Source organism: Triturus cristatus, chromosome 6 (assembly GCF_964204655.1).
Source record: "Triturus cristatus chromosome 6, aTriCri1.1, whole genome shotgun sequence".
Taxonomy (NCBI): domain Eukaryota; kingdom Metazoa; phylum Chordata; class Amphibia; order Caudata; family Salamandridae; genus Triturus; species Triturus cristatus.
This window is the reverse complement of record NC_140589.1, coordinates 1,844,380,084-1,844,398,337: the sequence shown is the minus strand read 5'-3', so window position 1 is coordinate 1,844,398,337 and position 18,254 is coordinate 1,844,380,084. Positions and strand designations below refer to the sequence as shown.

Below are 18,254 nucleotides of genomic sequence, written 5' to 3'. Positions count from 1 at the left end.
CAGGATCCAGCCCGGTGTAAGAAAATCATACGCAAAGTAACTGAAATTGCATTTACTTAAACATTCCCATTGAGCTCAATGTTATAATTGTGTTGCCTATTGCAACAACTGTAACTATTGCATTTAAAAGTCTATTGCTTATTGAAAGTATACAACTACAGCATTTTATTCTGAGAAAGTATTTTGATACCTATTGTTGGTTCTAAAATAAAACTACTATAGATTTTTATATATAAAACAATTGGCCTAGAGTCCAGTTCTTGAGTGTGTGAAACCATTTGCTGACTGAGTGTACAACAAATGCTTTACACTGTCCTCTGATACTACCTTACTGCTCGACCAAGCTACCATTTAGAGAGTAAGGTTATACCTAACTTTAGCCTCTGCCAAACCTCTGGGGACTGTGTACTCTGCACACTGAACCTTACTTTGGTGCAGTATATACAGAGCCACTTTCTTACATCCCCCCTCTTCCCATTGCAGTACAGATGTGCCTATTATATGACGCAATTTATGTGGTTGTACAATGCTGTGCGTCATTCGCACTGTTGTGTTTTTCTTTGTGGTTATCTTCAAATCTCAAATAGCGAAACAAAGAAAGTGAGTTGTTTTCAGATCAGAACTAACCCATCTCCTTCCCCATTAGGGCCACCGCCCCCCCCCTCCTTTTTTTATTTTTTATTTTTAAAAGAAAAGTGGTACATTGCTGCAGTCCCTTGCAGATGACCAGAGGTCAGAAAGATCTGGAGGTTACCCCCATTGTAAGGGAAAAGGAACCAGGTTGGTTAGTAATAAATAAATACAAATTCAAAATAAAATGTTGCCCTTGTTATCCACCAATACAGCATTGGCTGTGATTCTGAACATTTGACATGGTTTCTATACTCATCCTCAACCCCTTCTTACTGGTAATTTACTCTTGTTTAAGAGGTCTTCGACAGCGTACAGCCCCTTATCCTCCATTATATCCCTTCCTCGCCATTTTCCCTAAATCTTCAGGAGGATATTCAGCATTTTCCCTATTTCCCCATAGTACTTTTATTTTGGCTTGGTAGGAGTTTCAGATTTCGATGGTGGCGCAGTTTCCTTTGCCCCCTGCATGTATATGGGCTTGTTCCCCTGCCCTGAGTGCTCAACTGTGGGTGTATTTGGTAGTGTAAGAAATTGATTGATGGGTGAAGTGAAGGGGAGGGAAATAAGTACCCACATGAAGTTATAATCACAATCCTGGTCAGGGTAAATCATTAAGGTCACTACATAAACCTGAGCTCAACCCCCTGGCACAGAGCTGACAGGTTTAAATTAGGCAATGAATAAATAATTTACGCAAGACGAAACCAGTAAAAAAAAGTTGAAATACAAAGCTTTAAAAAAAATGGATTAAAAAAAAAAAAACGAATTTAGAAAAGGAGTAAATTTAATAAACAAAATGACAAAAATCCAATAAGAAGTGGAGAGTTGTTGTTTTACGTTTTAGGTAGAAATAACACCAGGAAACACACAGTGTCAATGGTTGCAGTAGGACAGGCCTAGGCACAAATGGATTCGGACCACAATGGAGCAAGGGTCGGATACATTAACTAGCTTAGGCCAAAGATTTTACCTTTTGACTTTAGTCCTCTATGTTCCAAGCCACCATAGGAGCACACTTTAGAGCCCCCCATGTTGTAAAGACCTCAGGGTATACATAAAAATGATGGATAGAATGCAATAATTGATCAGCATCCCAGTCCATTGTTATTTTGCACACCATCCCACCTCAGCTTGAACCCAGCCATATGAGAATCATCAGTCTAGACCCTGCTCCAATTGGAACAGACCATCCAGGCCATGTTCTTCCGGAATACAAGCAACATAGGACCGGTATCATCCGAGGCCATCAATCGTATCAAAACCCTATGAAATGTCCACCGATGTGGAGATAGCTTTGCACCAGGTTATCGCAAGAAGCCCTGTCAGACTGCCGTTCTGTGCCAGACTCCATTCTTATGCTGAGAGTGGATACAGAGCCAATTCCAGGAGGACAGGAGCTGAGCCCAGCTGATGTGTGGTTTCCTATTGAGGGAACACTCTCTCCTCTCTTAAGTCTTTCAGCTGTACTGTAAACAGGTATACAGTGCGCTGAATCCAAGGAAACTTTAGAGGAAAGTTAGCTACTCCGTGCTCTCTTAGTGAAGCACTTAGTAGTAGTCATTAGGGTGATCAGTGGCCAGAAACATTCTAGTTATGTTTGAAATGTTCATATTATTCTCACTGTTAGTAATATGCATTAGTGCTGTTCCAAATATATTCTGTGTGGTTACTACTTGTGTACTAAGCGACAGGATAAGACTGTTGAAATAAACACTTAAATATGTGTCTTTTCTTAGTGCAGTACTAGTGTGTGATAGTCTAAATAACAAAACTGGGTTTGAATTACCACTGCGTCCCTGATTCTTTTGAGGAACTGCTCGTATCCCACCAGCAAGAATGTCAAGTGGGGTTGTGTGGAGCTACAACAACCTGGACTTTTACGCTCAAGCATTGGTGTGCTGAACAAAGTTCAGGCACCGATGAGTGGGAATGCCAAACAGTGTACAAACCTGGCTAGAGTCCTAGTTTACGCATGTAAGAAAGTGCCTTCTTTTGACATGCTTGCCCCCACTTTTTGCTGAACTGCTGATGTACTTTGAGTGTGCCCTGGGTTCCTGCCAAACAGGTACCCAGGGCCTATGTTATTTCCCTAAAACTGCTTTAAAAACAAAACCCAATTGGCACTCTCTGTCCACAGGTCGGCCCCTGGTAAATGGTACCCAGGGCACTGTGGCAAGGGAAGGCCTATACCAATTATTGGGCCACCCTTAGATGCTGTGTACACACCCACACCCTGAACAACGTAAAGAGCCGACATGGCATACATCCCTGTGTGCCATGCCTACAACCCACTGCCCTGGCATAGAACAGCCACCCCTCTAGCTGGGTGCACTATACCAGTGGTGAGGGTATAGGTGCATGAGTCTAAACCAATTCTTAGACATTGTAAGTACAGTAATGCCATTAAGAGTATATGGTGCTGGGAGTTTGTCATTACGAACTCCACAGTACCATAATGGCTTTACTGAAAACTGGTAGGTTTGGTATCAAACTTCTCAGCACATTAAACTCACACTGATGCCAGTGTGGGATTTAATGAAAAATGCACACAGAGGGCATCTTAGAGATGCCCCCTGAAAAATGACCTAACACTAGTGTCCAGGCTGAGTGGCTGCTCACCAGCTGCCACCACCAGACATGTTTCTGGACCCCTGGGTCGAAAGCCTCCTGCTCTCGGGGGTCTGAAACAATGCACATCCTGGGACGAGGTGCCAAGCATCCTCCCCCAGGATGGGCAGGGTCCACGAAGGGGAAGCTTCAAAGGCTTGCCACCTTTGTGAGCTTCCCCAGGCCTTTTGCTGCTTCCAGTAATTGGTCCCCACCGGTTCTGACCCCCACTTTGGGCAGGAGAACCAAGGGAGGTGTGCACACCTTTGCCAACCCCAACCCTCAGGTGGGGGAGGGGAGGTGAAGCACAACTCTCAGTCCCCTCCATCTTGCAGATGGGGGGACTCAGCCAACCAGAGTGAGGCATATGCCTCCCACTGGAGGGTGTCCTAATAGGGGGTGTACCCACCCAAAGGAAGGGACCCATTGGTTCCAACCGTTACTTACCTGTAACGCCCCTAAATGTAGTATTTAGGGGCACCCCTGAACGTTGACTCCTCAGACAAGAAACGACCAAGAAGAAGGGCCGAACAGCTGTGCTGAAGCTAAGAAGAGAAGGAGGCCCACTAACTTGGCCCCAGCCCTAGCGGCCTGTCATCACCTCAAACCTGCAGAAGCGAAACTGCGGTGTGCCCTGCAGCCAGCAACCTCAAGAACCCTGATGACCTGCCCTGCCTTCCAAAGAAAAGATTGTCTCCAGTGAACACCGGATTGGTTCACCAACAGGGTCTAGCTCTGACCGAATCTGCACCACTCTGCACCAGTCGCCCACGGCCCGAGTTCGAGTCGCCCAACACCAGGAGGAGGTCTCCCTGGCGATTCTGACCCAAGATCTGGTGATCTCTGACCTGCCTTGAATCTCCCAGCGAAGCCTGCAGCCTCTTTCTGGAGGATCTCCCCTGACCGCGACCAGAGCTGGTAAGTGAAACCTGACACCTAAAGACACCCCTGCACCCGAAGCCCCACGGCCTTGGGTGGCCCAACAGACGGTGTCCCAGCATCCCCAGGCATCCCAACTGGTGGTCACCTCCAGAGGGATCTTCGTCTCAGAGCCAGCAGTCTTTTTTGAAACAGGAGAATCCCTATTGAAATCAAGAGGGCACCCGACGCCAAACCAGCACCCTGTGCCCAGCCGCCCCTGCGGGTGCACTTTGTGCTAAACAGGACCCCACTTTGCCCTGAGCCTAACACCAGGAGCTTTGCTCCCACAACCCAGTGGCCTGCTCGTCAGCAGCCACCAACCGGAGGTCCCATATCCCCCATTGTTAACACTGGGCCTCAGCATGCGACACCCAGCCGCCCTAGTGCCACTAAGGGTGTAACAAGAGTGCATCCTTGACCATGGGGGAAACCTTGTTCTTACCCCTGAAACTCAACCCCAAAGATCGAGTACTTCCTTGGTTACCGTTAACTTTATTTCTCTCCATAGGAACCTACTGACTGTTTTTCTCTGAAAAATGTTGTAAGTGTGGAGTTGATTTGTATGGAAACCTGAAAAATTACAATTGTGCAAAACTGATTTTATTGACCTTTTCTGGAAATGTTCCAGTGTGATATCTAGGTATATCACACTGAGTAGAAAAAGTAATCTAAAAAGTAATTATAGGACTTGGCCGTTTTGGCTAAAGTTCCCTAAAGCTTTTGCTTTCCCCCTAGACCGTTTTCCTGACAGAGTTGCCAATTTAGATGCTTTGGGTACTTTGCCACTGCTGATCAGTGTCAAAGTACAAGTGTGTAAAGTGTAATGGTAATTGGATGGCCATGATTGGTATGTTTGCCTTACTAGTAAAGTCCCTAGTGATGTGCACTGTGTGTGCCAGGGCTAGTAATGCAAAGGTGCGCGGAGAAGGGAACTCAGGCCTGCAGTGTAGGGCCTGCGCGCAGTTTGCTAAGTTAGCATGTTGTCCTGACAAGTGCAACCACTTGTTAGGCCTTACTTTGCCTTTTGCGTACACAGTGGTCACCCCTGTGTTAGGTCCCGGGTAACCCCTGGGCAGTGTGCAGTGTAAGTAAAAGGCAGGATCTATACTGAGGTGTGTGCTATGTCCTATGTCCTGACAGTGAAAAATACTCCATTTTGTTTTTCACTGGTGAAAGGCCATCCTGCACATTGAACAGAATACGGGAGGCTGGGTATTGTGTTTGTTAGCCTAGTTTCCCATAAGTTTAAAATGGAGAGGTGACGTTTAGTATGTATGAACTCACAGTGTCATAACACATCTTTCTATGAAAATGGTTTTGTCACTGTGTGTTCAGAAACCACTCTCTTAGAAAGTGGCTGAGTTTTGTGCTTTAAGCATTTCTGTGTGTCTCTGCTGAATGTGGATTGACTGTCTGGATCTGAGAGGTAAGAGGAGCTGGGGGAGGTCTTGACCCAGGAAGGGGTTGAGATGGCATCAGGGTGACCTGCATCTGGAGAGTATGCGGAGAAGCCCCAGGAGGTGAAGAGGCCTGGGTTGCTGCTATAAAACAATTGGCCCATCTCCTGCTGAGTGATTAAGGATCCAGACCCCAGTATCAAAGGGAGAAAGGTGACACTGGGAGGGAGACACCCAGAACTGATTTAGGCAGGGGTCAGGGACCCCTGAGCACAACAAACTTCAAAGACATTTAGGAATATAACTATGAGAGCGGAGACCCCTGAACGTTGGCATAGAAATGGATTGAGACTGTAAAGGCTTGGACCCATTTCGTAGTCAAGAGAAACCTCTGCTAAGGAAGGAACAACTGAAGAGACTGCTGGGAAGGACCGACCCTTGCTTCGTGATCTGGAGCTGGTCTGCAGTTTGCGGTTTTAACCAAGGAAGAGGCTGTTGGGACTGAGCTTGGTGAGCTGGGTCCCCCTGCTTGAAGAAGACTGCTTTGTGCTGTGTCTTGTTACCCCAATGGCCCGAGGTGAGCTGGCTTCCTGTTTGGAAACACAGGAACATAAAAGTTTCTGGAGAAGTTTCAAGCGACGCGGTGGGCGCGTGTTGTGGCAGCTTGAGACCCTTGGAAGGTGTGCCCTGTGATCTTGGACACACGGAGAAGTGAGACTCGGACGCGCTGGCTGCGTGTCGTGATGCACAGGAGGCACTGGTGAAGAGCGCCTGGTCAACGTGTGCATCGAAGGTGAAGTGAGTCTCGGACACGCAGGGTGCGTGTCGAGGTGCACCGGAGACGTTGGTGAAGAGTGCCTGGTCATCGAGTGCACCGGAGAAGTGAGGCTCGGACACGGTAAGAGTGTTGGTGTGCGGCCGAAGACGTTGGTGAAGAGTGCCTGAATATTGGGGCACCGGAGTTGGAGTAAGTCTCAGTGAAGTAGTGTGCGTGCTTTGGTGCGACCTGGGACTGTGGAGGTAATCGGCTGATCATCGCGTGCACCGGAAGAAAGTGAGTCTCTGCAGCGCGGTGTGAGTGTCTTGGTGCCAACTGAGACCGCAGGAAGGAGTGCCTGGTGAACATGCACTCTGAGTCGACGTGAAGTCCCATCAGTGTTGTGTGTGTGGCCTCGTGCCAGAGAAGACCCGGAGGGTGCTGTGGTGAACGCGCACCCAGAGTAGTATGTGTGCCCGGCGGCTGCCTGAGACCTTCCTAACAGTCACAGCCCGGACCAACAGCCCGGAGGAGCTGAGCTACCAGGCCGAGCCGCTGAGGCCCATTGAGAAAGTTCTGCACGGAAGGCCCAGTTCGCTGAAGGAGCAGAGGAGAGTGGGGTCGCGCCCCCAGATAACGTGGATCACTGCCTGGGCAGGGTGCGGGCTCGGAGGGACACTTTCTCGGCATCCCGGTCCTTCTGGCGACGTGAGCCTTTGCTTCGGCTCAGATTGGGGGCCTGTACTGGGGCCAGAGTGAGAATCTGTACTTTATGTCATTGTTGATACATGTGTGTGTGGGGGGGGCAACTGTTATCGAAGAGGCTGACTGTCGTAATGCACATTGCCAATATTGCTGCTAAGGAACTGCAGGACTGTCTTATGACGCCTGACATTATTTCTGCATAACGAAGTACACGATTGTAGCGCTACGCATTGCATTATTTCTCCATTTTAAAGTACAGGAGTGTAGTGGCCCGCATTGCATTATTTCTTCATTACAAAGTACATGATTGTAGCTACACATTGTATTATTCCTTAATTGCAAAGTACATGATTGTAGCGGTGCGCATTGCATTATTTCTTCATTGCAAAGTATGTGATTTGGGTGTGATGCATTGCATTATTCCTTCATTGCGCAATACATGATTGCAGAGGTACGCATTGCATTATTTCTCCCATTGCAAGGTACTGGGGTGCATCGTTACGCATTGTATTATTTCTCCTTTGCCCAGCACAGGATTGTATCGTTACGCAGCGCACTATTGTTTGTCCATTGCAATGTGTGTGATTCTAGCATTGCGACCGGCATAGCATTTTGAAAGCGGTGGTTGGGATTTGAACCTCCCAGCCAGCCGGAACTAATATTACTCTTTATTATATGTTTGCTTTTGTATTGTGTGGTCTGATTGTATATCTTTTTATGTAAAGTTTATACTCGCTTTATCAAACTCGTGTGGAGTCCTTTTGTAGTGTCACCAGTGGGTTGCTGTGAGTGTGGTCGCACATACTGTACACTCATGCCTTGGAGATAGCCCTGCTCACCCCCTTAGTAGCTTGGCACGAGCAGCCAGGCCTATCTCAAACTGTGTCCTTACTTGGCCTAACATGGAGTGAGGAGTCCCGGGTCTCACATTGGATGACAGTGGTGCGGGACTGGGACTCCCGCTTCCAACAGTAATCTGTACAGTAATTTCAATACCTTGACTTACCTGTATTTCATACAACTGCATTTGAACTTGCATTCATTCACTTGTAAACACTGCATAATATTTTGCAAAGCATTTATTTCACTTACCTGTGCCAGGCTTGGTTCTAGAAATAAAATAACTTCATAATTTTATACAAACCAAATTGGTCTGAGTTTAGTCTTTGAGTGTGTGACATAATTTGCTGATTGAGTGTGTACAACGAATGCTTAACACTACCCTCTGATAAAGCCTTACTGCTCGCCCACACTACCACAAATAGAGAGTAAGGTGCTATCTACTTTTACCTGTGCCTACCTTTGGGGTTCCACTGGACTCTGTGCACACTATACCTCATTTTGGTATAGTATATACAGAGCCAGCTTCCTACAACGCAACACCCAGAACCTCAGGTGAGACACTGAGAGAATCACAAGGTGGCAGGCAGAGGCCAACAGGAAAGTCCAGTTGATGTAGGGTCACAAACCAAGTCCGGCCTCTCCCTGTACCAGTTGTGCCTCGAGGTGCCTCGTCTCTCTCCCACCTTTTCCTCCCACCACATGAGAGATCGACTGACCCCGGATCACGTCTTATCGGCATCCCGCAAGACCACCCCAGATCTCACCGACCTTGTTTTTTTTATTTTTTTTTAACAAAATAGTTGATGGGCGCTGCAGTCAAGACTGCCTAGTGACCCAATCCATGAGGTCCGACGGGTTAAGTGTCCAACCCGGTTTACGACCCATTCCAGGGACAAGGCAGACAGTATCGGGCATGGTCTGAAATGCCCCACTGCAAATATGGAGTGACCGTTCTCCAGCTACCTTGATGTTACGGGACCAGGAGATAGTCTAGTCGGTACACCGATCTCATGGCGTTAGTCGCATAGGAGAACTGCTGCCGGCTGGGGCGATGTACCCTCCATCGGTCAGCCAGGCCCATGGAACCCATGAATGTCGCCAACCGCATGTCCGATCTGGGCGGGTGCCCCTCTGTGTAATCTTGTCCTGGTCACCCTGTGCCGCCAAATTGAGCCCCCCCTCCCCCCCAACCCAAGGAGTGAGAGCGCATCCGGTACAGCCACCAATCAGTCTCCCATATTTGCCAGCCACTCTGTCTGCACCCGCGGCGGGAGACACCACAACACAGCCATCAGAAGCAGCCATTCAAAGTACCTGAAGCAGCTGCCTGGCAACTGCCCAGTGTCGACCAAGTCTGAGGGATGTGAAATGGGATGGTTTTATTGAACAAGACCCCCAACCTCCTGGAGCCCCGAGTAAACATCGTATGCACACATCTATCCGGTACCTCCCCCTGCTGAAAAATCCACATATGTTGACCACCAGCTGGGTCTCCTGCAACAGTACAATGTCTGGATCGCACTGGGATAAGAATTTTGTCACTATACCACTCTTCAAACTGCTACCTAACCCGTTAACATTTCAGGAACGGACCCCGAGGCCACTAACCTCCACAAAGCTGAGGCTCGGGGCTCTCTACCATGTGCCCCACTTGTGCCCATTTAGCACCCATTTGTTCCAGCAACCTTCTCAAGAGCCTCTGCCTGGCTGAGCCACGCCCCCCCCACTACAACCGTGTGTGATAAGCCTAAAACTATCCACCTCCCCAATGCTCAAGGCATCTGCCGCCTGCTGTCCCAGTCTGTCTGCATGAAACAGTACCAGAGTCAATGAGGGGCAGATCACTGGTGTGCAGAATCTCAGCACTTCCACAGGCAACCAAGTCTGGTGCCATGGGGGTGATCAACGGCAGTCTTTCATTTTGTCCCTCACTCAGGGAGGAAGCCTCACCATCTGTGGAATCCTTAGCCGGACTCTGGGCCTGATAAAGTTGAATTTCAGCCACCACACGGGCCATTACATAATCGGCCTGCAATTTAGTGGGGGAGATCCAGGGTTATGTCTTTGCCCCCGCCGCCGTCACTGGGATCCCCAGGGCTCATCGGGGGGTGCCCTTTAGAGTCTAACCAGTCCCACACTGCCGTTGCAGACTTGAAAAAATGCGACCCCTCCCCATACATGATGCACAACTTTGCTGGGAACATTAGCGCATACTTGATATTGAGCTGCCGCTTCACCATCAGAAACGACTCCCGCAGTTTCTATCCCTTCGTGGTATAGTCAAGATAAATGACTTCAGCAGGCACCTACGGCCCATATCCATCTCCCGGGTGTACCGCCGCCGCTCACAGGGTCTCCCTCACTGCCACTCGCCCACACAGCAAGCTGCCATCTTGGCTCCACAGCCGCTCACCCAGTCTCTCGCTTCCCGGCCAGAGATGCCAGCCTCTGAACCTAAGGTAGTGGAGCGTGTCCCCAGGTGTCCAGGCCCCACACTTGACCTTCAGGGCCCCAGAATCAGCAGGATAAGGGTCTGTGTGCATGCCGGCCGCGCCACTGCACTCGACTGGATCAATGCACGCTCCTTGATCAAGTTTCTTCATGTAGCAGTATAATAAAGTGATTTGATTTTTATAGAGCGCGACGTCTGCCTGTGGGAGTTTTGCCGCTGCCATCTGCTTAAAGGTAAGAGAGCTGCCTAAAGTCTGCCCGACAAGGGAAGAGTAAACAGCCATGTTTTAATGAGTTTTCAGAAAATAAGGAAGTTGGGCTGATTACTCAGATACCATGGCATTTGATTCCAGAGATGAGATGTAGCACAGGAGAAACTTCTGTCACCCTAAGAGGCTTTGTGAATTAATGGAATGGACACTTTCCTAGCTGTGGCTGATCAAAGCGATTTATTAGAGGTGTACCAGGAGATTTTGTTCTTAAGAAAAGCAGGGCCAGAGTGATTAAGCTTTTGGTCTGCAATGCAGAGTGCTTTGAAAGCTACTCTCTTCCATAGCCTTAGAAACTGGTTCAAATTTCTTAGTATATTTAAGAAGTCTGACTGCAGCATTTTGCAATTGTTGTAGTTCTTTTAAGATGCCCTGCTGAGCATCAACATAAAGGGCATTACAATAGTCCAATTTTGACCATGCAAGAGAAGTGACCACAGTTTTCTGCAGTCAACGTAAGTGAAGTGGTGATTGGTCATTGCCCCATAACCGCAACTTATTCCACAAGCGATTTCGGTCCACCTTGTCAAATGTGATACTGTAGTCTATATAGCAGAGATTTAATGCATATTAACTGCCTTCTGAGCGAATAGTGTCAAGGCTCTTATGCTATTCATTATTCATTATTGAACATCAACCCCGGAAGCCTGTTTGTTTTAATGGTATCAAGTTCTTTTCTTTTACGCATGTCTCAAGTTTGCCGAGTAAATATTTAAGCAAATATTTTACCATTACAATCCAGCAGGGTGATGAGTCAATAGTTTTTCGGGTCATTTTTCACACCCTTTTTATAAATTGGATGTATGATAGCAGCTTTCCAAGACGGTGTTATAATCCTGCAGTAAAAATTTTGCAAACTCGCTCATTTAATAATGTACTCCAACGTCTCGGATCACATCTCAGAATATCTATCGGCAGTCCGTATAGGCCGGGTGCTCAGGTCGGTCAACTTTTTACAATCAGGTGGAAAATATCTTCTTCAGTTAATGAAAATGTATTCAAGAAGGAAACTGGTTCCTTTGATGTTTTGTTTGTCAGATGCATATATGGCTTTGACACGAGATCCCCATTTCTTGCTTGGAATGTAGTAATCATTTGCCTTTAAGGTACTGCCTAAGCCATGTCCTACCAAGGACCATAATCTTTACTGTGACTGAGTTTACTGCATTCACAAGTTTAGTCCAGGCTTATTTTTGTTGACCACTTTTAATGTCAATCATATTTTGTTTGTACTGTTGCTTGGCGTTTTGAATCAATGTGCCATGCTCAGACAAGCGCTGGGATTTTAGGAGATGCCTCAGAGCTCTATGATAGTTATAATTTGCTCTTTTAATGGGCCGATTCGGAGTCTTTTTGCTTAGTTACTTGTTTACTTTATTTTGCATTTACAGGGATATTTACAAAAATAATTGTGTACCAGTACAACGAAATACTCGATAAAGGGCGGAGAGAGTCATAAAAAAGGGAAAAATAGGGAAAGAGAAAGAGGCATTCCTGACCTACAGAATTGATAACTACCATGGTTGTCATGCTTATACGGGAGAAATAAAAATAGTTCTAGCTTACAGGAGCTGCAAGATGTACGTCGCAGGTTGTAAGATCATTATGAGGGACAAGACTGTCTGAACTAGATCTTGTGGATATATTAACTTTCAGATGCACTGAAATGCATAATGTACTGAACAGGATACACTACGATGTACTGTGCACGATAATATAACTTGTACAACAGATAGAATTCCATTTTGGCTTAATCTTTGTGCAGGATACTGTACTACTTGTAAAACTCAATGAAATGTGTTTAAACATGTTTTTTCTGTAAGTGCTTAGAATCGTCGGAGGTTGAATGCTAAATATTGCATCAGGAGAATCCTCCATAGCTGCTTCAGTACCAGGTTTACATAATAGAGACCGATTAAAATCGCCATTCAGAATTAATGAAAATGTGGCTTTTATATATCTTAATTTTTTCAAAGGTATTAAGTAGAGGCATGTACTGACCTGGATTAGCACCTACTGAAAGGGGAAAAGTGTAGATTCACAATTGTAGACCAACTTTTACCCTCTTCTTGTAGTTGAATTATTAAGATACTGTGAGAATTAGAATAAACGTTTTTAGCTTTTATCATAAGGTTATTCGTGTGTGGGATTAAACCTCTACTGCGGTGTCCTGATCGATTTTTCTATGACAGATTTTCATAGGTTGAAAAATTAGGTAGATAAATATGGTACGGTTTTCCACGATTCTTGCAAACAGATAACCTGACACTTTGTAATACAGTCAAGTAAATCACTACTCAATTGCCTGCTATATTACATGAGCATAATAGAAAGTCATTGGGTGGTGGTGAAGATTTGCTAGGAGCAGTGTACAGGGACCAAGGAGACTCTTCTCACACTATTTGAGGCTGATGGCATGACTGCTGTAGAATTCTGATGAACAGTCGATGGAGGCCATTAAATTCTCAATTAAGTCTGGGTGTATTAGGCTTGTGCTTATACCGCACTGATAAATGAAGCTTAAACAACAATCTAGAAATCTTTGATTGGTCTGACTCTCCTCGGCAAGTGTAGATTAGATTGGGCAGATTTCTTAAATTTGATTATGGGATGATAACGTTTCTAGGTGAGCGATAAAAACTAAATGTAGGAATTGTATTCTGCGAAACATACCACAATGCAGTCTGTTTGAGCCGCTTAAGTATCTTCTCAAGTGCCTAAAAAGATGATTTTTTTCTCTAAAGGGATTCACAAGCTTCACTAGGATTCACAAAAGGCACTTCTTACATCTAAGAAGCTCCAACTGGGAAATGTGGGCTTCAGTTCCAGAAATCAAGAAGAGGAAAGTCCAATCACAGCTCTCTTTTTATCCCTCATGGGTCAGCAGGCGTGGGAATCAGAAGAGATCTTCAAAAAATGTGAAGACCAATAAGTGCTTTCTGAGGAGTAATTGAGCAGGATTTATGTTGAAATTTGATTTTGCTCATTTCAGCCCAATGAAAAAATGCAAATGTTAAGTTTCTACATAGTGTTTGATACCAGCATTAAGCCTACACCCTTTTGCAGGAGAGCAGAGACACCACTTGGCCCCAAGCCAAATGACAGCCAGTATCCTACTGCTTAAAGATCAGGCACCATAAATTAAAGAGCACTCTACTGTTCAATCGCATCTTGATGTACATCATCCACTTTTTGGAATAAAATGACCGTAGGGAGACAGGCAGTACTCGACAAAACAACAATAGTAATTTCTGGTTCACTATTCAGATGTTGTAAAATGCCCTGCATGAAAATCTCCTTGAGGCTCATTTTTTTTTTTCAATCTGGCAGTTGTCCTGCATTCACAACAAGATACAGATACACTGGCAATAGCAAATATATAAGTAATAAAATACAAAGCCAAAAGCAGGACTAGACAGGCTACTCACACTAGGCACGGACAACTTTAAATAAATGGACTACGGACTTCAAGTTACAGGGGGTTTTCTATCCAAAAAGTGCCAAAGCAGTCACTAAATCACTTAAATGCCCATTCAACCTAATGCCACAAAGACCTTTGTAGAGCAAAGGACGGCTGTTAAACTCCCCTAAGAGTGTTATCAAAGTTACTGTACAAAAGCGTAGATCAGAAAGAGCAACAACACACACCCAGTAGAGATAGCAAGTGCACATTAGTCAAGCATTTCCCTGGCAACTCTGCCTTAATCATGGTACTCCAAGCACACTGGTTTAGCAAGCAAAAAGGAAGGTAGGGCCAATTGAAAATAAATAAAATATACACACACACTGAATGGCAATGTATTCTTTTTGATTTCCTATATTTATGTAGTGCACGTTAAGCCACAGGCATCTGAGCACTCAACAAAAATAAACTGAAAAGAAAGAAATTCATATACGGAGTCAGAAAACATACACATTTTTGTAATCCACCATGGATACAACTAAGGCATAATTACATCGGTTCTAGTGCTACCAATTAAGCCAGTTTATTGAAGCATAATGACTTCGTCATGCGTTATAAATAAAATAGAAAGAAAAAAATTGCAGTGAACTGGATTCCTGGCTATCTACTGAATCAAATCTAGTGAATAGAGAAAGGGTTCAATAAAATCCACATTTTGGTACACCATTATTTAACCAGCTACTTCTCCTACAACCCCTTTTACTCTCCCATCTTCAATTATTTAATTTATCACGTAAGATGCTGGTGATTACAACAGATACAGCATATAATGGACTGATATAGTCTTAAACCTACATCTCAATTAACAGCAAAAGGCAGAATGAGTGTCTTTCTGCTTTATACACCAAACCATTTCTCACAATAGCTGAGAGGAAGAATGAAAAGGGTCATACTCCGATGGTTATGTGCATCCTTGCACCATGGGGTAAGTTCCTAACCGCTTCTTTCCCCCAACATTTGGATTGATTGTTGGTCATCCATGACCAATACATGCAAAAAGGATGAACCAAATGAACACTAACCGCATAGGAGATTGTGTGGCCTGAGTTAAAGAAAAAGGCAACAACAGATTGCTATTCTGACTATGAAAGCTATTTTCACCACCAGGACTAACTAAAGAACAGACTGGACCAGAGGATCAGTAGCAGACACAGAAACATACTGGGATGTAAACTTAGGAGAGAAAGAGGAAAATAGTGTCATGTGGCACCAAGTAACTCATCCCAAGACTCATACTTTTAGCCACTGTACATAAACATGGGGTTGTCTTACTAAACTTCTGTAGGTACCTATTCTTCTGGGTTCGATCCAATCTATAAACCTACCGAAGCCATCAATACTCCAGAAAATAGGAAGCAAACCTAAGTGTACACACAGTAAGACGTGCTCCCAATCATGCGAGGAATCATTATATGGCAAGATCATATCAACAAATCTTATTTATCATTTAATTCTAGTATCTAAAAAATGCAAACTTATTAGATAAACACATAAAATACAAGTGTATCAATTGAAACAATCAACATAGGCATTCCACTTCAAACATTAGCACTATCAACCTACATTTCCACCATAAACAAATAGTTACCAGGGTACACATTTTAAACAGTGCTCATGTCCCACCAATGAAACCTGGACAATACACAGGAAAAAGTTTCAACCAAATCTAATTTTGCCCCTCCAAAAATACTGCTCCAGATAAGCTTCAGCAGCTTCTTTCCGACAATAAATAAAGAAAAAGGTCTTCTTCATCTATGCATGCTGGATTTAAAACATCCTCAACCATCAGAAATGCTCTCCTCTTCAATGAGCACTGCATCCCAACACCCCAAAGTCTGGCCACAATTGTGGATAGCATTATAAGCCACCGATGCTGTAAAGCGCTCTGTTGCCATTGGGTAGATTTGCGCTCCAAAAAATACCCACATAAATTCAGATACATATATTGGCAACTTCTCAAGAATTGCATATGGGAGGATAATGGAAACTGAAATGGAAACAATGTCCAAGAAACAAGATAGCCTAATGACTAATTAATCACAAGGGAAACAGACTTACCATTCTTGCGCTGGGAAGGTTGCGGGACATCAGGATGGCTCCGATGCCAGTAGCAATGCTCTAGGTCATAGAAAGAAAAACAAAATTACCACCAAAGTGGGAAAAAGTAAACTAAATCCTCCAAATTAACTAGACAGTGTCAATGGTTTAGTGGTGGCACTGAATATTCCAATACAAGCTGACAGAGACCATATTCCCAAGGGCATAATTTGCCAAAAAGTTCAGTAAATCCATGTTCCGCTAGTAAGATGAAAAGTGTGAATATAATACAACATGCTGTATATTTATATACAATGAAGTTATGTATGCCAGAAAGAGTGGTCAAAGGGAAAAATCTAGAAATAAATTAGCAAAGTTCACTAAAACAGCCACCCTTCACCACGAGATACTTGTCCAGTAGTAGTAGTAGTTACACCATTATGGGCAGCATCCATGAAGCCACTCCAATATGTGTGGTCCTTAATGGCAGGGCTTTAGAATGCACCCTAAAAAGGAACATAAATCTGTAAAACATTGAGCAGGTCTACATCTTTTCACCTGGAAAAACACAGCACTACTAGGTCAGTCTAGGGGATGTCTTTCTTTGCATCATGTGGATTGTTATTCTTTTCTGATCATTTACTGTAATGGGCTCACAGTAATGGAAGTCCAAGCTGTACTCCGAGAGGTAGGGCGACTATAAACTACTCACTGGGAGCAATACACCCTTCACCCCTTGAGAAAGCATTGATACAGAAGTGTCTACAGCACATCTTTGAACATTCACCCATCTTATGAATGTTATCTAAGCTTGCCAGGTTGTAATTAAGGGATTTCTTTAGCTCCTAGAACTGCCTAGGTATCAGTGCAAGCTGATGAATGTATGTAGAGTTACTGTGTTCCTGATAGCCTGTGGCCAAGATGCCTTATTTCGTATGGCTAGGGTTAAAATGTCATATTGGCACACTGGGGAAAGAAGCTCACTACTTTTACAGTATGCTTAATACTGCCAGCCCTGAGAGGTTTTACTCGAATGCTCCACTGTTGGGACATAAATGCCCCTGCATGGTAAATTGGAGTGTACCCCCGCCCTGACTGCCCATGAAACTGGCATCCTCCCTGTTATTTTAGTACTAGTGTCACACTAAGCTAGTGTGCGCACAGAGGCTATTTCACTAACCAGAGGTGCGCACACACAGACCTCATAGTGGGCACTGTATAATTGTCCCCGCCGTGTGCGTGTGTGTATCACAAAGTGGTGGCGTCAGCATACTGCGTTTTGTGAATCTGTAATGCGACCATATTATTTTAGGTCTCGCCCTTGAGACAACTTCAGCTGTCTCGCCAGAACTACTGTTCCTCAAAACTAAACAATCGTACATAGGGAGGAGAGTTTGGTTAATGCACTTTATCCATTGGTCTTTCAAACTGCCATTCACATTTAGCATCCACCCACCACAGCATGCGGTCTGAGGCGATGGTTCAGCCAACTTTACTCATAAGCTGAATTCACTTTGAGAGACAGCCCAAAGCCTATGCTCATTGTTCACACCTGCATAAAAGTAATTACTTTCTTTTCAGTCATAAAGCTGTTTTAAAGTGTTCATTTTAAAAAAAAATTTTTATTAACTTTAAATACTGACTCGGTTTGACTGAACGTTTTAAAGTTTGTTATAATGTGCTTAAGTGACACTAACTAGAACACTGTAGCTGTCTGCGATTTGAATGCTCGTTTAGGTGGTCATATCTTCTCATCTCCAATAATAATAATAATAATAATAATAATAAAGCATTACACAAATGAAAGGCTTATTTAAAAACATCACTAGCACAACAGGCTCACCAGTGGATGTTTTTTAAATTTAGAAATGTATTTCAAGCATATGGTGGCCAGATAAGTAGCAGTTTGTTTTCCTTTTGTATTACATATGCCAGAAATAAGCAAAGGGCGCCATATGCAAAATGGAGGAGCCCGGGAAGCAGGACCAGTTGGCTTTGCAAAACATTTTTTTCTGTTAGTGAGTGAGGTCTATAAAGTTCCACTTTTCTGTGAAACTCAGAATTTGGCACTGGCATCCCATGTGCGTTTATATGCAGCGAATGTGAATCATATATGGTAGCAGTCAAGTCAAAATAACTTTATTCAATTTGACACAGCAAATCATAGAGGT

The 18,254-nt window shown here is 44.5% G+C and overlaps 1 protein-coding gene across 1 annotated transcript in view; it reads right to left on the bottom strand.

The window, feature by feature from the left end:
• Window positions 1-18,254, bottom strand: part of KRTCAP3 (keratinocyte associated protein 3) — a 51,330-nt gene that overhangs the window by 14,341 nt on the left and 18,735 nt on the right. Inside the window, exon 3 of the mRNA XM_085613306.1 lies at window positions 16,105-16,164. Coding sequence (XP_085469432.1) covers window positions 16,105-16,164 — 60 coding nt within the window. The remainder of the gene's footprint in view (window positions 1-16,104; window positions 16,165-18,254) is intronic.